Raw genomic sequence first — 26,339 nt, forward strand, 5'->3', positions numbered from 1 at the left:
AGACCCACTGGCTCCAGGTCATCAACAAGTCTATGCTAGGTAAAGCTCCGCCTTCACTCAGCTCACGATAACACGTAGCCCGCGCTCCTGCAGGTATATATAGATCACTGGTCATCCCCAAAGCCAACACCACCTTTGGCCGCCTTTCCTTCCAGTTCTCTGCTGCCAATGACTGGAACAAATTGCCTAAATAAATAAATGTATTAAAAAATAAAAAGCTGAAGACTTATTTCCCTCACTAACTTTAAACACCAGCTATCTGAGCAGCTAACCGATCGCTGCAGCTGTACATAGTCCATCTGTAAATAGCCCATCTACCTACCTCATCCCCATATTGTTTGTTTTTTTACTTTGCTGCTCTTTTGCACACCAATACCACTACGTACACACCACGTGCTCATCTAACACTCCAGTGTTAATCTGCTAAATTGTAATTACTTTGCTACTATGGCCTATTTATTGCCATACCTCCTCACGCCATTTGCACACACTGTATATAGACATTTATTTTTCTATTGTATTATTGACTGTACGCTTGTTTATTCCATGTGTAACTCTGTGTTGTTGTTTGTGTCGCACTGCTTTGCTTTATCTTGGCCAGGTCGTAGTTGTAAATGAGAACTTGTTCTCAACTAGCTTACCTGGTTAAATTAAATGCAAGGTGAAATAAAATAAACATTTTAAAAAACGGTGCCATTCAGAGGGTGAATGGGCAAGATTTAAATGTTTTAACGGGGTATGCTAGTAGGTGCCAGGCGCATCGGTTTGTATCAAGAACGGCAACACTGCTGGCTGTGTGTGTCAATAATGGTCCACCACCCAAAAGGGGTGTATATACAGTAAGTGATGAGGGGAAAAAATCATTTTTAGCCGTATCCATTTTCCCTCAGATCAAATCATATACACTTAACTGTCAATATGTATAATAACGGACTGCGTTTTGAGACTTCTGTGAAGTAAAATGCCTCCAGAATTGATGTATGGTTGAAAATATAAAATTAAAATATTCTCTTTATTTCATTCTATTACAGATGAACACCACTTGAGATTGTGATAAAAGCACACAAAAGGCTACAGACTGAAATCCGGTCACGGATAATTGGAAGAGGGAATTAAAGAAAATATTAGACGTGTTATTTCTAAAAATGCAGAAAGTTACAGGGGAGAGAGAGAGAAGTTGTGTGCCACATTGACTTCTTTGTCATTGCTATCGATGTTTTATTCTGTACAGAGGACAATTTTATACAAAATTAATCTAGATATAACACTACATAAAACAAAGTAAATCATATGTACAATATTAAATGAAGCCACGTAGTACAGATCACAGACAAAAGGACACTTGTCAAGTTATTATATTCTGGAAAGTACATGTTCTAACTAAAAACCTGCAGAGGCCAAGCAAAGAATTCCGGAAAACATTTGTTGTCTAACTTGCCATACGAGTAATTGATGTGTCTTAAAAAAAAACAGTTTGAACACAAATAAAAAGCAAACTGATCAAACATCTTTCCAAATGGTACTGTTATATAAAAGTGAAGATTTGGGCAGGGCGGGGGGGGGGGGGGGGGTCAAATTGTTTTGGTGAGTGCCATTCGTCCAGGACAAAAGATACATGGTAGTTAAATTAACACCTTTTTGCATTTAAGTATTAATAATGCAGTTACCAAGCCAAGCCTGGATGTCAGTCTTTCAACATTGGCCTTTTCCAGCTACAATGCAAAAACCAGCATCCAGGCTACCAGTTGCCAGAGACTAGAAACAGAAAAGACAATACAGATTGGATACACGTACTAGATTTGCAAGTTCAAACAATGGTACCAGAGAAAGACTAACATTTACAATGGGGCCCCAATCAAATTAAAATTGTATTCGTCACATGCTTCGTAAACAACAGGCGTGGACTAACACTGAAATGCTTACTTATGGGTCCTTTCCTTGTCCAGTCCAGGAAATGGACAGCTTCCTGAACTGGAGAAAGCAGAACAGACTGTACATATAGACTCAACGGGACACTGAAGAGCGCTTCATTGAAGATACACAAACATGCCACATCTTTCAAGTTTCAGGAAGTGCTTTTTCAATGGACTTATTCTTGATGGTTACAGATATCATCCAAAGAGGTATTCAGGTTTGAAATCACCTCTTCCTATGCTCATTCAACGGTCACATGAAATGGTTGTCATCCAAACAGTGTTGCTGTTCTCATCGTGTAACATTCCGCCATTCGATAAACGGCTCTCTGATCCCCATTTGTTCAGTACTTCACAACAAGACAAGTAACAGTCCTTTCAGCTCCACAGCAAAGCACTTCTGGGGAGGAGGGCACCGGTAAAAACCCACACGGAGAAACGTGAGAGGGGGGGGCTTCAGGGCATGTGATACCATGTGTACCTCTGGAACATGCTTGACTAGCAAGCAGCGCCAGGGCTTCTGAAAAGCCTGCATCGGAGGACACGGTGTGCTTTTGAGAAGGACTTCATTACAGTCGGGCTGTGCAGAATCACAGTTCTACAACATCACCTTACATCCCAAATAACGTATTATGTGATCGAGATGAGTAATTCTGCACCTCGCCTTCCTCAAACTGACACCCCCAGGTAAAGTGTCATAATGTAATTTCAGTTGGAACGTTTGTGGAATGTTTCTGCATAACGTAGCATTACAGTGTGTGTGGCTACAGGTGTCTTGATGGACTGTGTCAAACCAAACACTTCCTAGCTGGCCATTGAGAGTTAAATGAAGCTTCCCAATAGCAGTAAGAACTGGGGACATGCATTATGTATGAATTAAGGAGACTGACATGTTTAAGAAGGGCTTTTGAATATGACAAACTGGGTGCAGACTAACAACCACCCAATGTGTTTCTCCGTATGAAATACGTACCATTGTTTGAACTGTCAATATTTCATTGTGATCTGGCTCACATATTGCCAATGGACTTCAACAGAAGGGAAATCAATCCAACGAAAGAATGTGCATGGCACAAAGTGTAGGGTGTAAAGAGTCCAGTGTCCACAGAGAACCTCCCGTCCTCCCTCCATCCTAGTCACAAAGTGACTTCATCAGAACAGATGGATCAGTCACTTCAGAAAGTCCTGTTGCTCTTCAGCTTATTAAAAAAAAAAAAAAAACATTTGAATCATCTGAGGCTCCAAAAAACGAAGGCAAACGACGCAGGCTGTCTACCTAGATAGTCATCCTGGTTTCTCTCACACAGAAAAACACAGACACAGAAAGAACAAACAGTCTTGGCACTGGCAAATGTCCCTGGGATTACAAAAAAGAAAAGAAAGAAACTAGAGAAGAAACAAAACTTCTGAAAAGTTGATCCAACAGTCACCCCCCCCACCATCCAACAATGGCTGTTCTTAGTTTTGTTTCCCCTTAACAGAAACTGACATGAGGAAACGAGAGGAGCCTCCCCCATTCTGTTTCTGCTCTCTACCAACTGCGCTCAATGAGGGAACATAGGAGCTTGTCATGTTGCTAGTGGAACTTCCTCCCCTTTTCATTTGTACAGTAAGAGCCTGGAGGGATGAGCCGATACTGTTATGCACGATTAAGCAAAAAAAAGTTGACGGCAAGACTAAAAAAGAAAGTTGCGGCCCCACCCCTCCCAAAAAGAAACACCTGAGAAAGCAGAAATCCAGGGGGGGGGGGGGGGGGGGGTGTTGTGTACTGGCGATGATGAGGAAACTGGGCCAGTAATCTGAATGTGCTGTGTGGATGAGGGTGGAGAGAAGAGGGGACTGGACACTAGAGGAAAGAGAGAAGATGGGACTGGAAACTAGAGAGAGAGGGGCAGACCTAGAGCCCATCGCGGGTAGTGATCATGACGTCGGCTCGGCGACGGGTCTCCAAGGCTTTTGCGGTGTAGATGTCCTGAGGGAGATCAGACTTACGCCGCATCATAGGCCGGTCTTTCCTCTGGTCTCTCGTTCGTAACTGCAACCGGGGAAGGGGAGAGTGTTAGAGAGAGTTCGGTCCAATGGAATTAAAATGCTTTGCTTGTAACTACAGTATCCTCCTGGGTATGGTCTACTACGTTTTTGTCACAAGTACCACTCTATTTTTCACGTTACAAAGTCATGTTTAGAGACAATCACCAACTGACAGAAAACCGCTCACCATGCGTCATGCTAATGAACTAAGGCAGCCATGCACCAAACAGGACATGAGAAAAGAGTTGGTGAAATGTTAGCTACCAGGACTACCCTCATGACATTTAACAGAAAGAAAAAGAAAGACAGAAGGGAAGGAAGGAAGGAAGGAAGGAAAGGTGAGAGTCGAAGAGAGAACAGACAACAACAAAAGTAGTTGATTCCAGTGTTCAGTCCATGGTCTGATGAGTCATCCCTCCTCTTATAGGAGAAACAGTTGATGAGTCATCCCTCCTCTTATAGGAGAAACAGTCAATGAGTCATCCCTCCTCTTATAGGAGAAACAGTGGATGAGTCATCCCTCCTCTTATAGGAGAAACAGTGGATGAGTCATCCCTCCTCTTATAGGAGAAACAGTGGATGAGTCATCCCTCCTCTTATAGGAGAAACAGTGGATGAGTCATCCCTCCTCTTATAGGAGAAACAGTGGATGAGTCATCCCTCCTCTTATAGGAGAAACAGTGGATGAGTCATCCCTCCTCTTATAGGAGAAACAGTGGATGAGTCATCCCTCCTCTTATAGGAGAAACAGTGGATGAGTCATCCCTCCTCTTATAGGAGAAACAGTGGATGAGTCATCCCTCCTCTTATAGGAGAAACAGTGGATGAGTCATCCCTCCTCTTATAGGAGAAACAGTGGATGAGTCATCCCTCCTCTTATAGGAGAAACAGTGGATGAGTCATCCCTCCTCTTATAGGAGAAACAGTGGATGAGTCATCCCTCCTCTTATAGGAGAAACAGTGGATGAGTCATCCCTCCTCTTATAGGAGAAACAGTGGATGAGTCATCCCTCCTCTTATAGGAGAAACAGTGGATGAGTCATCCCTCCTCTTATAGGAGAAACAGTGGATGAGTCATCCCTCCTCTTATAGGAGAAACAGTGGATGAGTCATCCCTCCTCTTATAGGAGAAACAGTCGATGAGTCATCCCTCCTCTTATAGGAGAAACAGTCGATGAGTCATCCCTCCTCTTATAGGAGAAACAGTCGATGAGTCATCCCTCCTCTAATAGGAGAAACAGTCGATGAGTCATCCCTCCTCTATAGGAGAAACAGTCGATGAGTCACCCCTCCTCTATAGGAGAAACAGTCGATGAGTCACCCCTCCTCTATAGGAGAAACAGTCGATGAGTCACCCCTCCTCTATAGGAGAAACAGTCGATGAGTCACCCCTCCTCTATAGGCGAAACAGTCGGAGTCACCCCTCCTCTATAGGAGAAACAGTCGATGAGTCACCCCTCCTCTATAGGCGAAACAGTCGATGAGTCATCCCTCCTCTATAGGAGAAACAGTCGATGAGTCATCCCTCCTCTATAGGAGAAACAGTTGATGAGTCATCCCTCCTCTATAGGAGAAACAGTTGATGAGTCATCCCTCCTCTATAGGAGAAACAGTTGATGAGTCATCCCTCCTCTATAGGAGAAACAGTTGATGAGTCATCCCTCCTCTATAGGAGAAACAGTTGATGAGTCATCCCTCCTCTATAGGAGAAACAGTTGATGAGTCATCCCTCCTCTATAGGAGAAACAGTTGATGAGTCATCCCTCCTCTATAGGAGAAACAGTTGATGAGTCATCCCTCCTCTATAGGAGAAACAGTTGATGAGTCATCCCTCCTCTATAGGAGAAACAGTTGATGAGTCATCCCTCCTCTATAGGAGAAACAGTTGATGAGTCATCCCTCCTCTATAGGAGAAACAGTTGATGAGTCATCCCTCCTCTATAGGAGAAACAGTTGATGAGTCATCCCTCCTCTATAGGAGAAACAGTTGATGAGTCATCCCTCCTCTATAGGAGAAACAGTTGATGAGTCATCTCTCCTCTATAGGAGAAACAGTTGATGAGTCATCTCTCCTCTATAGGAGAAACAGTTGATGAGTCATCCCTCCTCTATAGGAGAAACAGTTGATGAGTCATCCCTCCTCTATAGGAGAAACAGTTGATGAGTCATCCCTCCTCTATAGGAGAAACAGTTGATGAGTCATCCCTCCTCTATAGGAGAAACAGTTGATGAGTCATCCCTCCTCTATAGGAGAAACAGTTGATGAGTCATCCCTCCTCTATAGGAGAAACAGTTGATGAGTCATCCCTCCTCTATAGGAGAAACAGTTGATGAGTCATCCCTCCTCTATAGGAGAAACAGTTGATGAGTCATCCCTCCTCTATAGGAGAAACAGTTGATGAGTCATCCCTCCTCTATAGGAGAAACAGTCCAGGACACATTTTGAAAAGTGATCAGTGATCAGGGCCCAATGTCATAACATGTCTCCGAGTAGATCATAATGATTAAGATGACAGGTGCAGGGGGGGGACCTGATCCAAGATCAGCACTGACGGACAGACCGAAGACGGACAGTTACCTGAGCGACTTCTTCCGTTAGTCTTTTTTAACCTGTGAACTTCTTCATAGGTTAATGGACCATCAGACGCCATTGCTACTGGACCGTTGAGGCCAGTGGAATCAACACGGATAAGAGACTAATGTTAACAGGAAACGAACACACAAAAAGAAAAAAAATGGGAGAAAGAGACTTAAGTCGCATGCAAAGACGAATGATTCAGAGAGAGAGAGTTTAGATAAACAGAAAAGTTTTGAAATTGGATGCTGGAGTCATGGCTTCTATTAGTGATCTGGTGAGAGTAGAAAATGATGCGGTGCAGACAGACTAATTCAACTGATCGTTAGTAAGGTCATCAAGAGTAGATTTTTACCTTATACTAGGACTGTTCAACATCCACCCTAGAAGACTACCTATAATAAAACAAGACATTGGGAATGCAGTTCACAGTAGGTACGTCCACCTTAGTTTGTATTTACTGAGACCAGAAATGAAGCCATTTAAAATAGGAATGCAGTTTAGGAAGACCATTCAGTCAACTGGCATTTCACTTGACTTAGTACAGGGTTGGCTACGGAGATCGTATGCCAATATATCATTCAGCAACCAACCAATCTCCTGATCAACCGCCTGATCTTAACCAGGAAAGGGTGATGCAGAGCATGTGGTAGAAAAGACTGGTCATGCTCTGCACAGCAAACAGTCCTCAGAGCGAAGACGGAGAGGAAACTACTTCAGCTCTTTAGATGCCACGCATGCACACACTGCTGTGTGTCCCTCACACACACACACTCACCTGTGGGTTGGATTTGGCAAGGTTCTCAATCTTGATCCAAGCCTCTTCCCGGTCTTTTGACTTGGCCTTCTCTCTATAGGAGGAAACAAACATCTACAATCATAACCTCAGCCCCCCCCCCTACAGTAACCCCCCCTCTACAGTCACTACAATGTATATATGATATATTATCATTCAGATTTGCATATGTAATAATCATTACACTACTGTCTAAACTTTGAGGCATGCTAATCTGGAAGAAAATATATTATCATAATCTATTTACCATTACAATATATAGTTAGTTATATAAGATTTGATACATGCTAATCTGAATGAGAATATTTACTGAACAGGTTCCACATTTGAAATGTAATATTATCATTCACATGAGTATATCATATTCTAGTCTTAACTACAATCTGTAGTCGAGATTTGAGACATTCAATATTCTCATTTCGGATTAGCAAATGACATACTTGTTTTTCTCTGCTCTGAACTGCTGTGTGCAGTCATCAAACAACTTCTGGTTCATCTCCATGAAGAGTTTGAGAGCGTTGTAGATGAGGCCATGGATGGTCCTGCACAGAGAGACAGACACACGGGCAAAGACAGCAGCGAGAGTCAGTCTGCCCGTCATGTCTATAAGGGTAGCCCTGTCCTCCAGCCCAAACCAAAAATTAGATTCCAGTGAATGACTAAAGTAAGTCTGAACCACTGTTGAGCTCCCTGCAGTCGACACTAGCACTTTCAGAGCAGCTTAATATTAAAAGAAGTCTCGTTCCACGTACAGTTTGGTAAGGTGTTGAACTTTCTAATCATACATTGTTTTTGTTGTTTGTTAATTAAATATGCCTCCAAGGAACAGAATGTGTTTTATTGGTCATCTGTTTGATATAACCTGCCTGTAATGCCAGATGGCTGTGTACTTTTGCCACTGGTTATTTTGCGCCAGGCAAGCTCACAAAAAAAAAAGCCAGGCAAACTCACAAAAAAAAAGCCAGGCAAGCTCACAAAAAAAAGCCAGGCAAACTCACAAAAAAAAAGCCAGGCAAACTCACAAAAAAAAAGCCAGGCAAGCTCACAAAAAAAAGCCAGGCAAGCTCACAAAAAAAAGCCAGGCAAGCTCACAAAAAAAAAGCCAGGCAAACTCACAAAAAAAAAGCCAGGCAAGCTCACAAAAAAAAGCCAGGCAAACTCACAAAAAAAAAGCCAGGCAAACTCACAAAAAAAAAGCCAGGCAAACTCACAAAAAAAAAGCCAGGCAAGCTCACAAAAAAAAGCCAGGCAAGCTCACAAAAAAAAAGCCAGGCAAGCTCACAAAAAAAAGCCAGGCAAGCTCACAAAAAAAAAAAGCCAGGCAAGCTCAATCAATAAAAAGTTTATAGTATTTAAACCCAGGTCTTGCTAACACTACATGCTCTGAGATCTTGGAGTGAGTGGCCTATGAGGGCAGATCAAGGTCACTGTTATTAGGCGTCACAGCGGAAAATGAAAAATGTCTTCCTGGACCAGGAATGTCTTCCTGGACCCTCCATATCTTAGTTTGTGGTCTTTCTTTTGGTGCCTAATGAACACGGCTCTTTTTTGAGGAGGGGCTACTTACTTGTTCCAGTGGGTCTTGGAGTTGCGGTAGAGCGCCGGGAACATGATGGGCAGGATCTTGGCTGCGTTGTCGCTGATCAGACTCATGATGTACTCGTTGTTCCAGTAGTACAGAGCTCTCTCTGCTACCTGCACAATGACCCAAAGCACACAGCACCATCGATGAGGACAGCTCACTCATAATGGTGATGGCAGGAGGCGCAATATATGGCCAAAAGTTTTGAGAATGACACATTAATTTCAACAAAGTTTGCTGCTCCAGTGTCTTTAGATATTTTTGTCAGATGTTACTATGGAATACTGAAGTATAATTACAAGCATTTCATAAGTGTCAAATGCTTTTATTGACAATTACATGAAGTTGATGCAAAGAGTCAATATTAGCAGTGTCAACACTTATTTTTCAAGACCTCTGCAATCCGCCCTGGCATGCTGTCAATTAACTTCTGGGCCACATGCTGACTGATGGCAGCCCATTCTTGCATAATCAATGCTTGGAGTTTGTCAGAATTTGTGGGTTTTTGTTTGTACACCTGCCTCTTGAGGATTGAACACAAGTTCTCAATGGGATTAAGGTATGGGGGTTTCCTGGCCATGGACCCAAAATATCAATGTTTTGTTCCCCGAGCTACTTAGTTATCATTTTTGCCTTATGACAAGGTGCTCCATCATGCTGGAAAAGGCATTGTTCGTCACCAAACTGTTCCTGGACGGTTGGGAGATGTTGCTCTCGAAGGATGTGTTGATACCATTCTTTATTCATGACTGTGTTCTTAGGCAAAATTGTGAGTGAGCCCACTCCCTTGGCTGAGAAGCCTACACATGAATGGTCTTAGGATGCTTTACTGTTGGCATGACACAGGACTGATGGTAGCGCTCACCTTGTCTTCTCCGGACAAGCTTTTTTCCGGATGCCCCAAACAATCGGAAAGGGGATTCAGAGAAAATGACTTTATCCCAGTCCTCAGCAGTCCAATCCCTGTACCTTTTGCAGAATGTCAGTCTGTCCCTGATGTTTTTCCAGGAAAGAAGTGGCTTCTTTGCTGCCCTTCTTGACACCAGGCCATCCTCAAAGTCTTCGCCTCACTGTGCATGCAGATGCACTCACACCTGCCTGCTGCCATTCCTGAGCAAGCTCTGTACTGGTGGTGCCCTGATCCCGCAGCTGAATCAACTTTAGGAGACGGTTCTGGCTCTTGCTGGACTTTCTTGGGTGCCCTGAAGCCTTCTTCACAACAATTTAACCGTTCTCCTTGAAGTTCTTGATGATCTGATAAATGGTTGATTTAGGTGCAATCTTACTGGCAGCAATATCCTTGCCTGTGAAGCCCTTTTTGTGCAAAGCAATGATGACGGCACGTGTTTCCTTGCAGGTAACCATGGTCGACAGAGGAAGCACAATGATTCCAAGCACCACCCTCCTTTTGAAGCTTCAAGTCTGTTATTTGAATTCAATCAGCATGACAGAGTGATCTCCAGCCTTGTCCTCGTCAACACTCACACCTGTGTTAACGAGAGAGTCACTGACATGATGTAAGTTGGTCCTTTTGTGGCAGTTCTGAAATGCAGTGGAAAAGTTTTTGGGGGATTCAGTTCATTTGCATGGCAAAGAGGGACTTTGCAATTAATTGTTATTCATCTGATCAATCTTCATAACATTCTGGAGTATATGCAAATTGCCATCATACAAACTGAGGCAGCAGACTTAGTGAAAATTAAAATTTGTGTCATTTAAAACTTTTGGCCACGACTGTTGAGAGATAGAGAAGCACACTTGATTGGTGAAACATCCTTCCATTAAGCCTACAAATAACTGTTCCAACATATCTCTAGAACCCCTCATGTTGGTTTCCACTACAAGGTCGAACCAGGCGGTACGTTCATTACATCCTGGATCCTGTTCGGTTTCAGTGGACTGCTTAGTTCTAGGAACCAACTAGAAACATTTCACTACTCAAATTCACTTTCCCACATAACCGTAATGACTAAAAGTTAAAAGGACACCAATAACAGGGTTCCCATGGCATGGGGTCAGTCACCTGGAAGTGTGGGCTGGACACACACTTGGCCAGCTGCCTGAACAGTGGCTCCATGACCTTGACGAACTCGGATGGCTCGATGACGTCTAGAATCTCCTCCAGCTCGTTAAGGAACATCACCTCTTTGGGGGAGTGAGTCTTGGGCCAGTATTTCAGAAGGGCCATGACCACCTGGGAGACGCATTGAGCAGGGAGTGGAGTGGATATTGACCAACAGATCAGTGAGTAACATATACAATAACGTTCGTGAATAAGCAAAAACATTACTTTAACTTTAAATTTAACTTTTTATAAAATAATATGTTAACATGCAAAGAGCATTTACACACATTACTGTTCATTAAAGTCTAAATAAATTATTTGTCACATGCGCCGAATACAACAAGTGCAACAAGTTACCATGAAATGCTTACTTAAAAGCCCTTAAAACAGTTAAGAAAATATTTACTAAATATACTAAAGTTTTTTTTAAAGTAACAATAAAAGCTCTCGAGTGGTGCAGCAGTCTAAGGCACTGCATCTTAGTGCAAGAGACAAAACTACAGTCCCTGGTTCGAATCCAGCCTGTATCACATCTGACCATGATTGGGAGTCTCATAGGGCAGTGCACAATTGGCCCGGGGGCATCCGGGTTTGGCTTGGGTATGCCGTCATTGTAAATATGAATTTCAACTGACTAGCCTAGTTAAAAAATGTAAATAACAAGGCTTGGTATCGGTACCAAGTCAATGTACGGGGATACAGGTTAGTCGAGGTCATTCGTACATGTACAGCACCAGTCAAAACGTTTGGACACACCTACTTATTCTAGGGGTTCTCTTTACTTTTGGACACACCTACTCATTCTAGGGGTTCTCTTTACTTTTGGACACACCTACTTATTCTAGGGGTTCTCTTTACGTTTGGACACACCTACTTATTCTAGGGGTTCTCTTTACTTTTGGACACACCTACTCATTCTAGGGGTTCTCTTTACGTTTGGACACACCTACTTATTCTAGGGGTTCTCTTTACTTTTGAACACACCTACTCATTCTAGGGGTTCTCTTTACTTTTGGACACACCTACTCATTCTAGGGGTTCACTTTACGTTTGGACACACCTACTTATTCTAGGGGTTCTCTTTACTTTTGGACACACCTACTTATTCTAGGGTTTTTCTTTAATTTCACTATTTCATACATTGTAGAATAATAGTTAAGACAAACTATGAAATAACACATATGGAATCACGTAGTAACCACAAAAAAAAGTTAAAACAAATCAAAATATATTTGAGATTCTTCAAAGAGGCCACTCTTTGCCTTGACAGCTTTGCACACTCTTGGCATTCTCTCTACCAGCTTTACCTGGAATGCTTTTCCAACAGTCTTAAAGGAGTTCCCACATATGTTGAGCACTTGTTGGCTGCTTTTCCTTCACTCTGCGGTCCAACTCATCCCAAACCATCTCAATTGGGTTGAGGTCAGGTGATTTGGCATGACACATACCCGTATGGCTCACAAAATCATTTTAGACCCAAGCCACCCCGCTGTACCTGGACTTTGAATTACTCCCCTCTGGGCGCAGGTATAGGGCACCCCTCAGCAGGAAAAACAGAACGAGACAATTTGTGCCAGGTGTGATATCCCTCCTAAATTGCTCGGGTGAATGTTCCCATTGACCCCCGTAAGGCCAGCAGGCTAGTCTTTTCTTATTTAAAAAAAAAAAGTTATTTCTTATTTCTTACTATTATTAGTTTTATTGGTGCATAACTGTTATGAAAGTTGCATTGTCAATCTTGTTTTGTATTTCAACACCATTTTAAATGTGTAGTCAGTAAGTAAGTAAATAGCGCCTGAATACCAACCCTACCTTGTCACAACACAACTGTATGGCTCAAACGCATTAAGGAAAGAAATTCCACAAATTCACTTTTAACAAGGCACACCTGTTAATTAAAATGCATTCCAGGTGACTACCTCATGAAGCTGGTTAAGAGTGTGCAAAACTGTCAAGGTAAACTTTGAAGAATCTCAAATATACTTTGATTTGTTTAACACATTTTTGGTTACGACATGATTCCATGTGTGTTATTTCATATTTTTAATGTCTACACTATTATTCTATAATGTAGAAAATAGTAAAAAATAAATAAAAGGAAAACCCTTGAATGAGTAGTTGTGTCCAAACTTTTGACTGATACTGTAGGTAGGGGTAAAATTGCCTATGCCTAGATAAACAGCAAGTAAGAGCAGTAAAAACAAAGGGGGGGGGGGGGGGGGGGGTGGTAGGAAGCTTGCCCCCAGTGATGTACTGGGCCGTACACACTCCCCTCTATAGAGCCTTATGGTCGGATGCTGAGCCGTTGCCATACCAGGTGGTGATACAACCTGCTCTCGATAGTGCAGCTGTAGAACCTTTTGAGGTTCTGGGGACCAATGACAAATCTTGAGTCTCCTGAGGGGGAATAGGTGTTGGGTTGTGCCCTCTTCACAACTGTCTTGCTGTGTTTGGACTAGAGGTCGACCGATTAAATCGTCATGGCCGATTAATTAGGGCAGATTTCAAGTTTATAACAATCAATTTATAACAATCGGTTATCGGCATTTTTGGACACCAATTATATTGCACTCCACGAGGAGACTGCGTGGCAGACTGACCACCTGTTATGCGAGTACAACATCAAAAGGACCTGGTGGCTGCAAAGAGCCACGGTAAGTTTCTAGCTAGCATTAAACATATCTTAGAAAAAAAACAATCAATCTTAACATAATCACTAGTTAACTACACATGGTTGATGATATTACTAGTTTAACTAGCTTGTCCTGCGTTGCAAATAATCATTGCGGTGCCTGTTCATTTATCATCGAATCACAGCCTACTTTGCCAAACGGGTGATGATTTAACAAGCGCATTCGTGAAGAAAACAAAAGCACTGTTGTTGCACCAATTTACCTAACCATAAACATCAATGCCTTCCTTAAAATTAATAAACAAGTATATATATATATATTTTTTAAACTGCATATTTAGTTAAGAAATTCATGTTTGCAGGCAATATTAACTAGGGAAATTGTCACTTCTCTTGCGTTCAATGCAAACAGAGTCAGGGTATATGCAGCAATTTGGGCTCGTTGAACAGTGTGAAGACTATTTCTTCCTAACAAAGACCATAATTCATTTGCCAGAATTTTACATAATTATGACATAACATTGAAGGTTGTGCGATATAACAGCAATATTTAGACGTATGGACGCCACCCGTTCGTTAAAATACGGAATGGTTATGTATTTCACTGAAAGAATAAACTTTTTGTTTTCGAAATGATAGTTTCCGGATTTGACCATATGAAAAGACCTAAGGCTCGTATTTCTGTTTGTATTATAAGTCTATGATTTGATAGAGCAGTCTGACTGAGTGGTGGAAGGCAGCAGCATGCTCGTAACCATTCATTCAAACAGCACTTTTCCTGCGTTTGCCAGCAGCTCTTCGCAACGCTTGAATCACAGAGCTGTTCATGACTTCAAGCCTATCAACTCCCGAGATTAGGCTGGAAATACTCTAGTGCCTATATGAACATCCAATAGTCAAAGGTATATGAAATACAAATGGTTTAGAGAGAAATAGTCCTATAATTCCTATAATAACTACAACCTAAATCTTCTTACCTGGGAATATTGAAGACTCATGTTAAAAGGAACCACCAGCTTTCATATGTTCTCATGTTCTGAGCAAGGAACTTAAACGTTAGCTTTTTTTAGATGGCACATATTGCACTTTTACTTCTCCAACACTGAGTTTGCATTATTTAAACCAAATTGAACATGCTTTATTATTTAATAGAGACGGAATACAACGTCACTGAAGGGGTAATCAATACACCTTACTCGTGAGCAGAAATTTCACAACTTACTGGTTCAGTGAGAGTGCTGTCCTTCTCTAGAAACTGCACCACACAGTATGCCAACTAGGGGGGGGGGGGGGGAAGAAAAAGACAATGGAACACAATTACTGTCTGATCCTAAAAATCAGACTAATTGTGTTGACATTCACAACGATAGGACACAATTACTGGTGACACTGGCTGGTCCCGTCAGCCTAATTGTGTTGACATTATCAACGACAATAGTCACTGACAAATACTTGCAGTCATGAAGTTGCAGTAACTGTAATACTTGTAGTATAACTGCAATGTAACAAAATTACTTTTTGTGAGGTGTTCTCATTTTGCATTAGGCTAGCTCTAACACAGTTGATCAAGCTGTAATGTAGATATTATGCCATGGTACATAGAGCAATGTATAGCACAGCAGTTTCACTATATATATATATATGCGAGAGATAGAGATATCTCTATCTAGTGAAACAGTCCGGCAGACACCAAGAGAAACACAGCGAGCGAGAAGCTGGCCCGGAAAGAGGGAGAGGCCCCTGACAAGGACCTTTGTCTTCATAGTAATTCTGGATTGTGAGTAGCAGATATCTGATTCCAGCTAGCTTGTAGCAGCCAGGCTACTGCCCTCACCTGAACAGGCCAGGCCCACTGGAAATAAGCCCCACCTACACCTAATATCAGTCATTTCCATAGTGTGCATTCAGTAGGGCAAAAGGGGCAGGACAATCAGAATGTGGCAGATAGAAAGAGATTAAATAGAGCTGAAACTCCCTATTACTGTTGGCAGAGAATCATGTCTGTTGTATACACTCTATTTCTGTGTGAACATTCTGTAACGTCGCACCCTCTTGAAATGAGCCCATGGCTGATAGAACAATCAGAGCTGTGTCGTGTTCATTACGGTCACACAATGGAAAACGTTTTAAAATGTCCACACACACTACACGTTAAATGTATGTCAATTGTAAAGTATTTTGTCATTTTCTTTTTGTTATGGTCAGAACCCAGTAAGACTAGCTGTCGCCACTGGCCTGAGCTAATTGAGATGAATTCAAATCTTTCAACGGAAAACGAAAACACACGTTTCTTATTGGACCAGGAAGTTCCTCCCCGTTCCAGTCTGTTTTCTTTCATTTTGTACCCAATGAACACGACCCAGACCCTAAACAGACAAGAGCTTACCTGCGGATGGTAGACACTAAGTGATTTGACTTTGTGCAAAGGCAACAGGACCTTTAAAAGGAATATCTTGTGCTCCTCTTTTAGTGGTAAGGCAAACCCATTGATTATACTGTGAAAGAGAGAGAAACAATTAGAATGATTCTAATATAAATCACTTCAACTGAACTCAAAATAGTAATGAATATGAAACAGATAAAACAGCAGCAGAGCAATGGTTAGAGATCCTATCTGCAGTCCAGAAGACATTGTGAGACTGGATCAAAGTCCAAAATAACTAACTGTACTGCAATACACGCCGAGTTACAGCTTAAGGTGTACCTTCCAAGTATCTCCAGTAATTCTGCTATTCCATTATGGTGCTCAGTCTCATAGATAAACCTGTCAAAAACACAGATGTTACATTTTAGTTACACAACCAAAACTCAATTTCTTAGTTGTATGAAACTAAAAACAACCACAAGTCACCATTGAATCTTTAGCAATTGATTTGATGTGTTAATAAACTATCTGACATAAAAACGAAAGCGGCTAAGATTAAACTTACCTATAAAATATATTATTGATGTGTTTTCTGATGTAGGCCCGTAGTCCCAGGAATTTCCCATATATCCTGTGGAGGGTGGTTTTGAGGAAGTCCCTCTCCCGTGGGTCTTCACTGTCAAACAGGTCTAAAAGCTGTGGACACATGACATCCCTCCAGCGCTTAACATTAACTTATTTTAGAACAGATTTCTTTAGTAAATAAAATGGTTCCTAACACCATGTGCCAAAAATGTGACTGAAAATTGTGTTGTGCGATGCAAGGAAACGCTTGAATAAAAATATCCTTCATTAGTACCACTGGTGTTGACAATGGAAGACTGCTGGTCTCTGATCCCATGTAAGTGCATCTCTTGCCGTTGTGCCATGAGCAAGGCACTTAACCCTCCCCAAAGTTAAATATTGCACTGATAGGCTACAGTATAAAACACGTGGTCTGTCAAGCCCCACCCACCTGGAGAGCAGGCCTTTGATCCAACCCTGCTCAAACACAAGAGTTGGCTTATCAAGGTCCTGTTGAGCAGGTGATTTTTTTTTTTTAACTAAATGAGCTGTGGTTGAGCAGGTCTGGAGCAAATGCCTGCATACCCCGGAGCTCTCCTGGACACTCGAGGAGGAGGGTTGGTCTCCCTGCAACATTACAATTACAACCAAATACTTTGTCTTTATAAAATAATTCCCTCATTCGGTGAACCAAGGAGCAAATGGCTAAGGAGGATGAGGTAGCGAACAAAGATGTCCATCTTTTGTAAAGGTTAAAATATTCAGGGGAAATATTGACAGCATAGGTCATAGGAGTTACTTGTCAATTAGTAACTTTGACAGAATTACATGGTCAGTGTATGTTAGGAGGCGAATCCTGGCCAATTTTAAGAGCTTGAGAAGGTTTTACAAATTGGAGTATTCGGGAATTGTGGTTCCACACGAGCACCTGTACCAAATGGGTGTCGGGCATGTGCGGTTCTACATGAGTGCCGGTGGAAAGTTATTTTAAAATTAATACATGCTAATAGCTAAATAGTTAACTACACAATATACAATATTTTGAATTGGCCATGTAGTTATCTTTATTTTACCTGCTGGGCAAATGTCCCTCCCCCCTCTGGCAACAGCAGGTTGCTGTTGCAGGTTGCACACACCATTATTTTTATAGGATTTTCATTGGGAAAAAAAAGTTTATTTTATTTGACCCCCCTTTTCTCTTAATTTCATGATATGGTAATTGGATCGCAATTGGATCTTGCCTCCTCGCAGCAACTCGAACCAACAGGCTCGGGAGAGGCGAAGGTTGAGTCATGCGTCCTCCGAAACATGGCCCACCAAACCGCGCTCAACACCCACCCGCTTAACCCGGAAGCACCAATGTGTCGAAGGAAACACTGTTCAACAGACGACCGAAATCAGCCTGCAGGAACCCGACCCGCCACATGGAGTCACTGAAGCGTGATGAGCCGAGTAAAGCCCCCCCTGTTTAACCCTACCGTAATCCGGACGATGCCGGGAGAATTGTGCGCCACCCTATGGGACTCCCGGTCACAGCCGGTTGTGACACAGCCTGGGATCGAACCCGGGTCTGTAGTGACGCCTCAAGCACTGCGATACAGTGCCTTAGACCGCTGCGCCACTCGGGAGGCCCCCACACTAGTAATTATTATCAACAAATGTGCAAACACAGCTAGGCTCGCTTTGTCTCAAAAACACATCTCACGACAGCATGATTAAAAAAAACCTTCGTGCTGGTCAATGTAGGCCTATATTAATTATACTCCGATGCACTCTGCAGAGATTTGGAGGACACTGAGCAAAACATCGCATCCGGAAGGAAGACTCTGATCGGAGAATTCTAATTGTTTGATATAGTGATTTGAGTGATTTTGTTTACCTTGCCCATTCGGACAATTTAAAATGTATAATCTATGTGTTTCTTTCAGCTCTTACCTGCATCACAAACTTCTGGTCGATGTACTTCTTCGCTATGTTCGGTTGAAAGTCAGGAGATTCTAAAAACCGAAGGAAAAATTCGTAGACGAGCTGGAAAGAAAACATTTTTAAAATGCATAATTTGCAGAATGCATAGCAAGAGTGCCCTTCCTTACAAAAATGCTTGGTAAAAATCTTAAAATATGTTTCATTAGAGCACATAATTAGACAACCTAAATTTCATTAGATCACATAACAGCGTCAGTAATTTGGTGGGTAAAATGTGTATATAACATCGTATCATAATGATCCATAATAAAAACAGCCGTGCTCTTTTTGTCCAAGCCGAGAGGTAAGGAAGGTCCAACGATGGTTTATGCTGATTAGATACTTTAATTATACAGCACTGTACTTGAGAGAATGTAAGGTCTGCAACACTTCATTCCTACTCAAACAGCAGGTTCGTGTGTTCATTAGGACACGCAACAGAAAACAAAAAAATAGCCGGCTAAAAGTCCAGATAGTACCTTCGGTTTTAAGTCTGTTTTCTTCATTTTGATGCGTAATTAACACGACCCAGGCCATGTGAACTGTGTTAGTAAATATCCCTAGGTACCTGGAGATGTGGCCATGCAGCCTCAAGTGTAGGCTCGTCCTCCTCGGGGTCGAACTCTGCTCCTGTGGGGTTGGACGATGGAGGCAGCGTTCGGAACATGTTCACCGCAAACTAAGGGGGGGGGGCAAAAAGAGTATATTCAGAGTCAGTAGACCACAGTGATGAAGGCCAGTATGGAGTCAAATTGCTTCAGTGGCTGTTGTTCTACATTGAATGTAACAGGATTGCCAAGAACACATACTTGACCTTTCCGTCATACCTTAAACAAGGGCTATTCAACTATATTCTTACTGGGGCTAGATGTAAAAAAAATAAAATAATAATAATAATAAAAAAATGTCCTACGTGATTATTCTGAAGAACTGTATAAAACATTTTAAAAAAAAATTTTTTAAAGCGGCACACCAATAAAAGGAGTCGTCTTAAACGTTGCTAAAAGTAATTTAGAAAGATGGTCGCAACCCAACAATTAGATCATAATTGAAAAGGAAAAGCAACCATTGTTATTTTTTATTTATTTAAACTATTAAAAGCTTCCTAAAACTTTAGGTAATCTTTTTTTTTTTTTTTAACTAAGCATCTCAATAAACTAAAATATGTCAAATCAGGTAATGCCAAATTCCAGTCTGAAGGAAGTATGCTTTGAATTCATTTCCCCTCAGTCATTTTGTGCATCGTTTGTCTCACTCCCTTCAAACAAGTCCTTGTGAGCGTCAGAGGGGGAAACAAAAAGGCACGAACGTGTTCCTTAAGAGTCATGGCTTTCAGAAATATTTTGTAGCTGAAACCATTCAAAACGAGAGAGCCAAATTCAAAATAAATAAAATAGTCAACATAGGCGCTTGAAACTGCTAAAAACCCAGACTACGACAATCTACTATAGTACTTGTCATTTTGGCACTGAAAGTCTGGATGAGATATTTTATAATGATCAGAATTGATCAAAGGGCCAGTCTAAATCAATTAAAACAGTCTGGATTTGGCCTGCGGACAGCCAGTTGCATAGCCCTAAACTAATCACAGATCTGAATTAGTGAAAGTGATAGAGGAGAGCACGTTATCCCATCTAAAATCACTTCTAGATCTGTGTTTACCTCAAGGGACCAAGGAAGGGAGGGGGGGGGGATGTCTGAAGTATTCCAAACACGCCCCTAGTTAGTATCCACTTGGCAAAGTCTAACACTGTTCAATCCTTTGACCCAAGCGGGTTACCATTTGTCTCTGAACATCAACTGACTCTGCGTGTGGGGAGCTATAACTGCTTCTGGCAGTGAAGACAGATCATGAGACAGTGCAGTTGGCTTGAGGAATAGAACACTGCTATTTCTGTTGGGCTGATCGCTAGGTACGCTATGTTCAAGCCTAGATTTAGCTTTGAAAAAAAAAGAAAAGAGAGATGTGTTTTACATTTTAATATGTCATCTTGTCTGTATGTAATTCGAATAATGAACTGCCTTTTGAAGATATTTCAAAGTTCTCCGGATCTGAAGATCCATTCATTCAAAAGAGGGACGTTTTCTTGAAGCACCGTCAAACTATTATAATAACTCTCATTTGCTGCCCAGCTACATATGGAAGCTTAGATCTATAATAGAGAAACATTTCAGACTGGACATGGGTGATGACGTCAGACATACAAGGAAGAGTAGAGTAGGAGATTAGGAATCCAGGGCAAAGAATTATGACAATATATATATATTTATATATTTTTTTAAAATCAGGACTAAACGGAAGATTTTGACACATGAAAAGGCTTGCTGCATTTACACTTATTCATGAAAGCCTTATGCCGAGTCATAATGACATTTCACATTAAAAACCACGATGGGCGGCACGCATGCAGGGTATTGCGTCGCTCTCCATATTTCAATTATTATTCTTTGCGGCTTTGACATCCATAGCTACTTCTCTATTTGTATGCGAGTCGTAACCAGGGTTCATGTCAATTCTGGAAGTCAATTAACATTGTACTATATTGAAGCTTCTGGTAGGCTAATTGACATCATTTGAGTCAATTGGAGGTGTACCTGTGGATGTATTTCAAGGCCCCTACCTTCAAACTCAGTGCCTCTTTGCTTGACATCATGGGAAAATCAAAAGAAATCAGCAAAGACACAGAAATAAAAACATTTGTAGACCTCCACAAGTTTGGTTCATCCTTGGGAGCAATTTCCAAATGCCTGTAGGTACCACGTTCACCTGTACAAACAATAGTACGCAAATATAAACACCATGGGACCATGTAGCCGTCATACTGCTCAGGAAGGAGACGTGTTCTGTCTCCTAGAGACGAACGTACTTTGATGCAAAAAGTGCAAAGTGCCGGAACAACTGCAAAGGACCTTGTGAAGATGCTGGAGGAAACCGGTACAAAATGATCTATATCCACAGTAAAACGCGTCCTATATCGACATAACCTGACCACTCAGCAAGGAAGAAGCCACAGCTCCAAAACTACCATTAAACACCAGACTACAGTTTGCAACTGCACATGGGAACAAAGATCATACTTTTTGGAGAAATGTACTCTGGTCTGATGAAACAAACAGAACTGTTTAGCCATCGTTATGTTTGGAGGAAAAAGGGGGATGCTCGCAAGCCGAAGAACACCATCCCAACCGTGAAGCACGGGAGTGGCGGCATCATGCTGTGGGGGTGCTTTGCTGCAGGAGGGACTGGTGCGCTTCACAAAATAGATGGCATCATGAGGTAGGAAAATTATGTGGATTTAATGAAGCAACATCTCAAGACATCAGTCTTGTAATAAAGTGCTCGCTGCATGGAAGTTAAAGCTTGGTCACAAATGGGTCTTCCAAATGAACAATGACCCCAAGCATACTTCCAAAGTTGTGGCAAAATGGCTTAAGGACAACAAAGTCAAGGTATTGGAGTGGCCATCTCAAAGCCCTGACCTCAATCCCAAGGAAGATTTGTGGGCAGAACTGAAAAAGCGTGCACGAGCAAGGAGGCCTTACAAACCTGACTCAATTACACCAGCTCTGTCAGGAGGAACTTATTGTGGTAAGCTTGTGGAAGGCTACCCGTAACATTTGACCCAAGTTAAACAATTTAAAGGCAATGCTACCAAATACTAATTGAGTGTATGTAAACATCTGACCCACTGGGAATGTGATGAAAGAAATAAAAAGCTGAAACAAATCATTCTCTATTATTCTGCCATTTCACATTTTAAAATAAAGTGCTGATCCTAACTGACATAAGACAGGGAATTTTTACCAGGATTAAATGTCAGGAATTGTGAAAAACTGAGTTTAAATGTTTGTAAACTCCCGACTTCAACTGTATACACACATACTCTATTGCATTATTCTTTTGGTGCACAAAACAATTTAGGCAACAGGGATATTGATCCAGGAGGGGATTGAACGTCTCTGCGGTCACCAAGAAGCTTGATCTTGGCATCAAGCTAGCAAGTCAGAAAACCAAATGCGTGGGGCCCTGAGCTTGATATAATTTGACACGTTAGATTTCTTATAGTTATACTTAACTTATAAGCAATGGCTAAACTCATATCGTCGGCATTTTGAAATAACCTCGGTATACTGGCCAAACCTAAATGGGCAGCGCCATTGTGGCCATTTTATTCATTGGCTGATTGCTCCCAACTCATAGGAATCCCCACCCAGTTGATTACTTTAAAATGGTGGAAGCCCTCAATGGAAACGCCCATGCTAAAAACAGGTTATATCCAGTATACCGAGGTTATCCATTATAGGTCCTCTATTCATCTCTATGAACACAGGAACAGCGCCGTTATGAAGTACATATTTTTCTAAAGTTGACGAAATTCCATGTGTCCACTTACATCAGTGCATTCATAACAACCTAACCGTTATGAATTATCTATTTGATCAAATAAGCCTCATGTAGGATTTTAGCAATTGCATTTTTTTTGTTGACCAAATTCAACACTCATTGACCTCCATACAAAATATCCTAAATTCGGATTTTCATGGACGGATTTTGGGGTGGAGTAAAACATCTCGCTTCGGCTCTTTCTCACTGCCATTGCTTTCAATAATTGGGGGTAGCACATCCTGAACAGTAAGTCAGATTGTCAGAAGGTTGTTTGTCCTACCCGCTCTGAATGTGCGACCCCCAATAGAGATGAGAGATTATGGTAGCACATTTGGTAATATTGAAATGTGTGCTACCCTACCCTTTGTATTAAATTCTGAACAGTAGAGACACAATAGTAGCACTTTAGATGGACAGCACAATAGATGGACAGCACAGACTGTCAGAAAGTAGCACTTTCTGGGCAGTAGCAGAGATGATCATAGCACCAGGCATAGAGACACCCCGATCGAGCTGGCCTTAGGGGTGTCTCCTCTCCTCAGTCTGCTGACACTCACCACGTGCACCACCTCTGGGTAGATGGGCTCTGTGATGACATTCCGGTTGTGCGTGATGTACTCCACCATCTCGCTCAGCGCCGCCCGCTTCACCTCCTTCCATTTCAGGTCACTTAGTGGGTCTGACAGGAAGTCAAAGAGCACGCAGCACTGGCGCAGCTTCTGCACAAAGAGCTTCTCCTGCTCTGCCGGAGCACAGTCTGAGGGGAGAGAGAAAATAGTGTTTAAAATATTGTGAAAAAGTCATTTTCAACGTAATAAAGTGCTCGCTGCATGCAACAAACTACATACAGAAAAAAAGTCAAACAAAACACACTCAACTGAAGAACACATTCCAGTTTTTACCCTGTTAACTTGAGTCAACTTCCTTATAACCCCATATGGTCTTACAGCTGGGGAGGTCCTTCATTAGAATTTGAAACGCTTAAGTTAAATTATTGCTGAAAATTCTAGTTCAAATCCCTGCTTGACCGGACTTAATGTTATGTCCCCTACTCAGATAAAAAGCCATCTTTGCCTGTTCCCACAAAAGAAGATGATTTGGGGGGAGCAATATATAAAATAGAGGTCGACCGATTATGATTTTTCAACGCCGATACCGATTATTGGAGGACTAAAAAAGCCGATACCGATTAAACAGGACAATTTTTTACCTTGGCTTACTGCGTTCGCGTAACAGGCAGTCTCCTTGTGGAGTGCACCGAGAGAGGCAGGTCGTTATTGCGTTGGACTAGTTAACTGTAAGGTTGCAAGATTGGATCCCCAGGGCTGACATGGTAGAAATCTGTCTTTCTGCCCCTGAACAGGCAGTTAACCCACCGTTCCTAGGCCGTCATTGAAAATAAGAATGTGCTCTTAACTGACTTGCCTAGTGAAATAAAAGGTATTAAAAAATAAAAAATAAATAAATAGAAAAAAAATCAGCACATCAGCGCCCAAAAATACCGATTTTCGATTGTTATGAAAACTGTTTGATCTTTCGGCCAATCCGATTAAATCGGTCGACCTCCAATATAAAAGCCAACAGATGTGTAGAGAGGGTGGCAATATGTGAGAGCCTACAAATGCGCAGTCAGGTCACTTCATTTGGTCAAATACACAACTGAAAAGGCATCACTTCCTGTATGTACAATACAGAGTTAAGAACATTGTTTCCACCGTGGTAACCAAAATGCTCAGAACATACACTCTTGCTGCACAGCCTGCACCATGTCCCAAAGTCACCAATAACAACACTGCTATTGTAAACAACAAAGACAGCAAGCAAATAAGCACATATGCCATCACTAATCCCCCATTTGCCATGGCAGGGTGGTAGGCAGTCAGCATGACAGAGAACTAGGGCTGGGCAATACACTGATTTGATTAATTCCAATGTATGTTTGTGAGCGATATTCCAAATGCCTGTATCACAATAAAACAAGTATTTTGTATCATTTATGTACATTTGTTCTAAAAATCTTTTTGGTCACATTTCTGTCTCTCCTTGTGTGGGGTGGGCACCTCTCCATTAACACGAACACATGCCAAGCCCCTCCCCCATCTCACACACAACAACGATGACAGATCACTCCTTCCTCCCTGACAAGTGGTTTCAACTCGCTACATCCATTTGAAGTTTGATTCCAACAGAAAATCAGTCATATGGACACCAAAACACATTGAGACATTATTTTTACTGTAATAGGATAAGGTCACTTTCCTAACGATATCCTTTTTATGTCTCAACTCATCAAATTGCAGAGTAGACACTTCTGAAAAAGGAGTATCAATTAACATTGATGATGGGAAATGTATGCTTAGGTTGTGTCACGTGGCATTTCGGTACCACATGCTGCTAGTAGCATTTTAGACTCGTCTTCTCGTCTTCTTTATTTTTTTTACAAAGTGTGCAATAAGCATAAAATCACAATTATATAAAAGGAATTGGAGACTCGTTCTCATTCTGAGAAATAAGGCAGGCCACTTGATTTCAACATCTTAACAAAGTGGACAGGCTAACATGCTGTTCAAACAGTTGGAGATGGATAGAAGGGTGTGTTTATAACAATCCAACTGTTCTGTCTTGTTAGCTGGCCTATCACTAGCACGTGGGCTTGTGCTTGAGACCTGTGTTACTTTTCGATGGTGCCTGCTACGAGAAGGGAATGTGCATTATGCATGGTTCTGGTTAAACTGAACAAAAATATCTTCAAAGACAGATCAGTAAGTATTGCAAAGAAAGGGAGGTTAAACTATTTAGATAAAAATAATGACATAATTAGCAGGCCTTATGGTTGTGGAAAGCTTAATTTAGGAATAATTTCACCTGATTTTTTTTTTCTTACACTGCATTTCCAAAAAGTATTTGACCTCTTGTACAACACAGCTTTGAGAAATGTAGTTTTGTCATTTTAAAGATCGAGATGCTGCAAATTGTCCATCAGTTACACAAAATAATAAATGGAGATCTGATTTAGGCCATATGGCCCAGCCCTAGAGATAATGTCAGTAGAACATGCTAACACATACACAACTTGGGGCACATTCCACAGCACATTATTTAATGTATTGGTGGGGGGAGGGAACTTGAGAAGTCTAATGAGATCATAGGCCTACTGATATGTATACACACACACACACACACACACGAGGGGGTACTCCGGTCAAAACAAAATTCAGTTGGTGGTACAGTAACCGAAAAAGGTTGGTAACCAGTGCTCTACAGTCCTACACCTGTCAATCAACTGATCAACGCATCCTACTGCACGCTGCCTATTAATAAGGTGGTAACACAAGACCCTTCAGTGCTTTCTGACCTGTTGCATCCTGACCGGTTGCATCACCGCCTGATATGGCAACTTCTCGGAATCCGACTGTAAGGTGCTAGAGGGTAGTGCATAAAGCCCACTACATCACTGGGGCCAA

At 41.7% G+C, this 26,339-nt stretch overlaps 1 protein-coding gene across 5 annotated transcripts in view; it reads right to left on the reverse strand.

Moving 5' to 3' along the window:
• Nucleotides 1-993: 993 nt before the first annotated feature.
• Nucleotides 994-26,339, reverse strand: part of ppp2r5ca (protein phosphatase 2, regulatory subunit B', gamma a) — a 51,447-nt gene continuing 26,101 nt past the window's right edge. For 2 of the 5 annotated variants that reach the window (XM_036955173.2, XM_090211550.1), the window contains 13 exons: nucleotides 23,433-23,632; nucleotides 19,057-19,167; nucleotides 18,459-18,551; nucleotides 16,525-16,655; nucleotides 16,299-16,358; nucleotides 15,981-16,089; nucleotides 14,817-14,870; nucleotides 10,921-11,091; nucleotides 8,883-9,010; nucleotides 7,756-7,857; nucleotides 7,298-7,370; nucleotides 6,875-6,914; nucleotides 994-3,948 (listed from right to left, as the gene is read on the reverse strand). In XM_036955173.2, the coding sequence (XP_036811068.1) occupies nucleotides 6,903-6,914; nucleotides 7,298-7,370; nucleotides 7,756-7,857; nucleotides 8,883-9,010; nucleotides 10,921-11,091; nucleotides 14,817-14,870; nucleotides 15,981-16,089; nucleotides 16,299-16,358; nucleotides 16,525-16,655; nucleotides 18,459-18,551; nucleotides 19,057-19,167; nucleotides 23,433-23,632 (1,244 nt within the window). In that variant the 3' untranslated portion in view covers nucleotides 994-3,948; nucleotides 6,875-6,902. Of the gene's footprint in view, nucleotides 3,949-6,516; nucleotides 6,641-6,874; nucleotides 6,915-7,297; nucleotides 7,371-7,755; nucleotides 7,858-8,882; nucleotides 9,011-10,920; nucleotides 11,092-14,816; nucleotides 14,871-15,980; nucleotides 16,090-16,298; nucleotides 16,359-16,524; nucleotides 16,656-18,458; nucleotides 18,552-19,056; nucleotides 19,168-23,432; nucleotides 23,633-26,339 lie in introns of all 5 variants that reach the window. The other 3 variants (XM_036955172.2, XM_036955175.2, XM_090211551.1) reach the window with 2 other exon arrangements.

Source organism: Oncorhynchus mykiss, chromosome 19 (assembly GCF_057628025.1).
Source record: "Oncorhynchus mykiss isolate SJ-2025 chromosome 19, ASM5762802v1, whole genome shotgun sequence".
Lineage (NCBI taxonomy): Eukaryota > Metazoa > Chordata > Actinopteri > Salmoniformes > Salmonidae > Oncorhynchus > Oncorhynchus mykiss.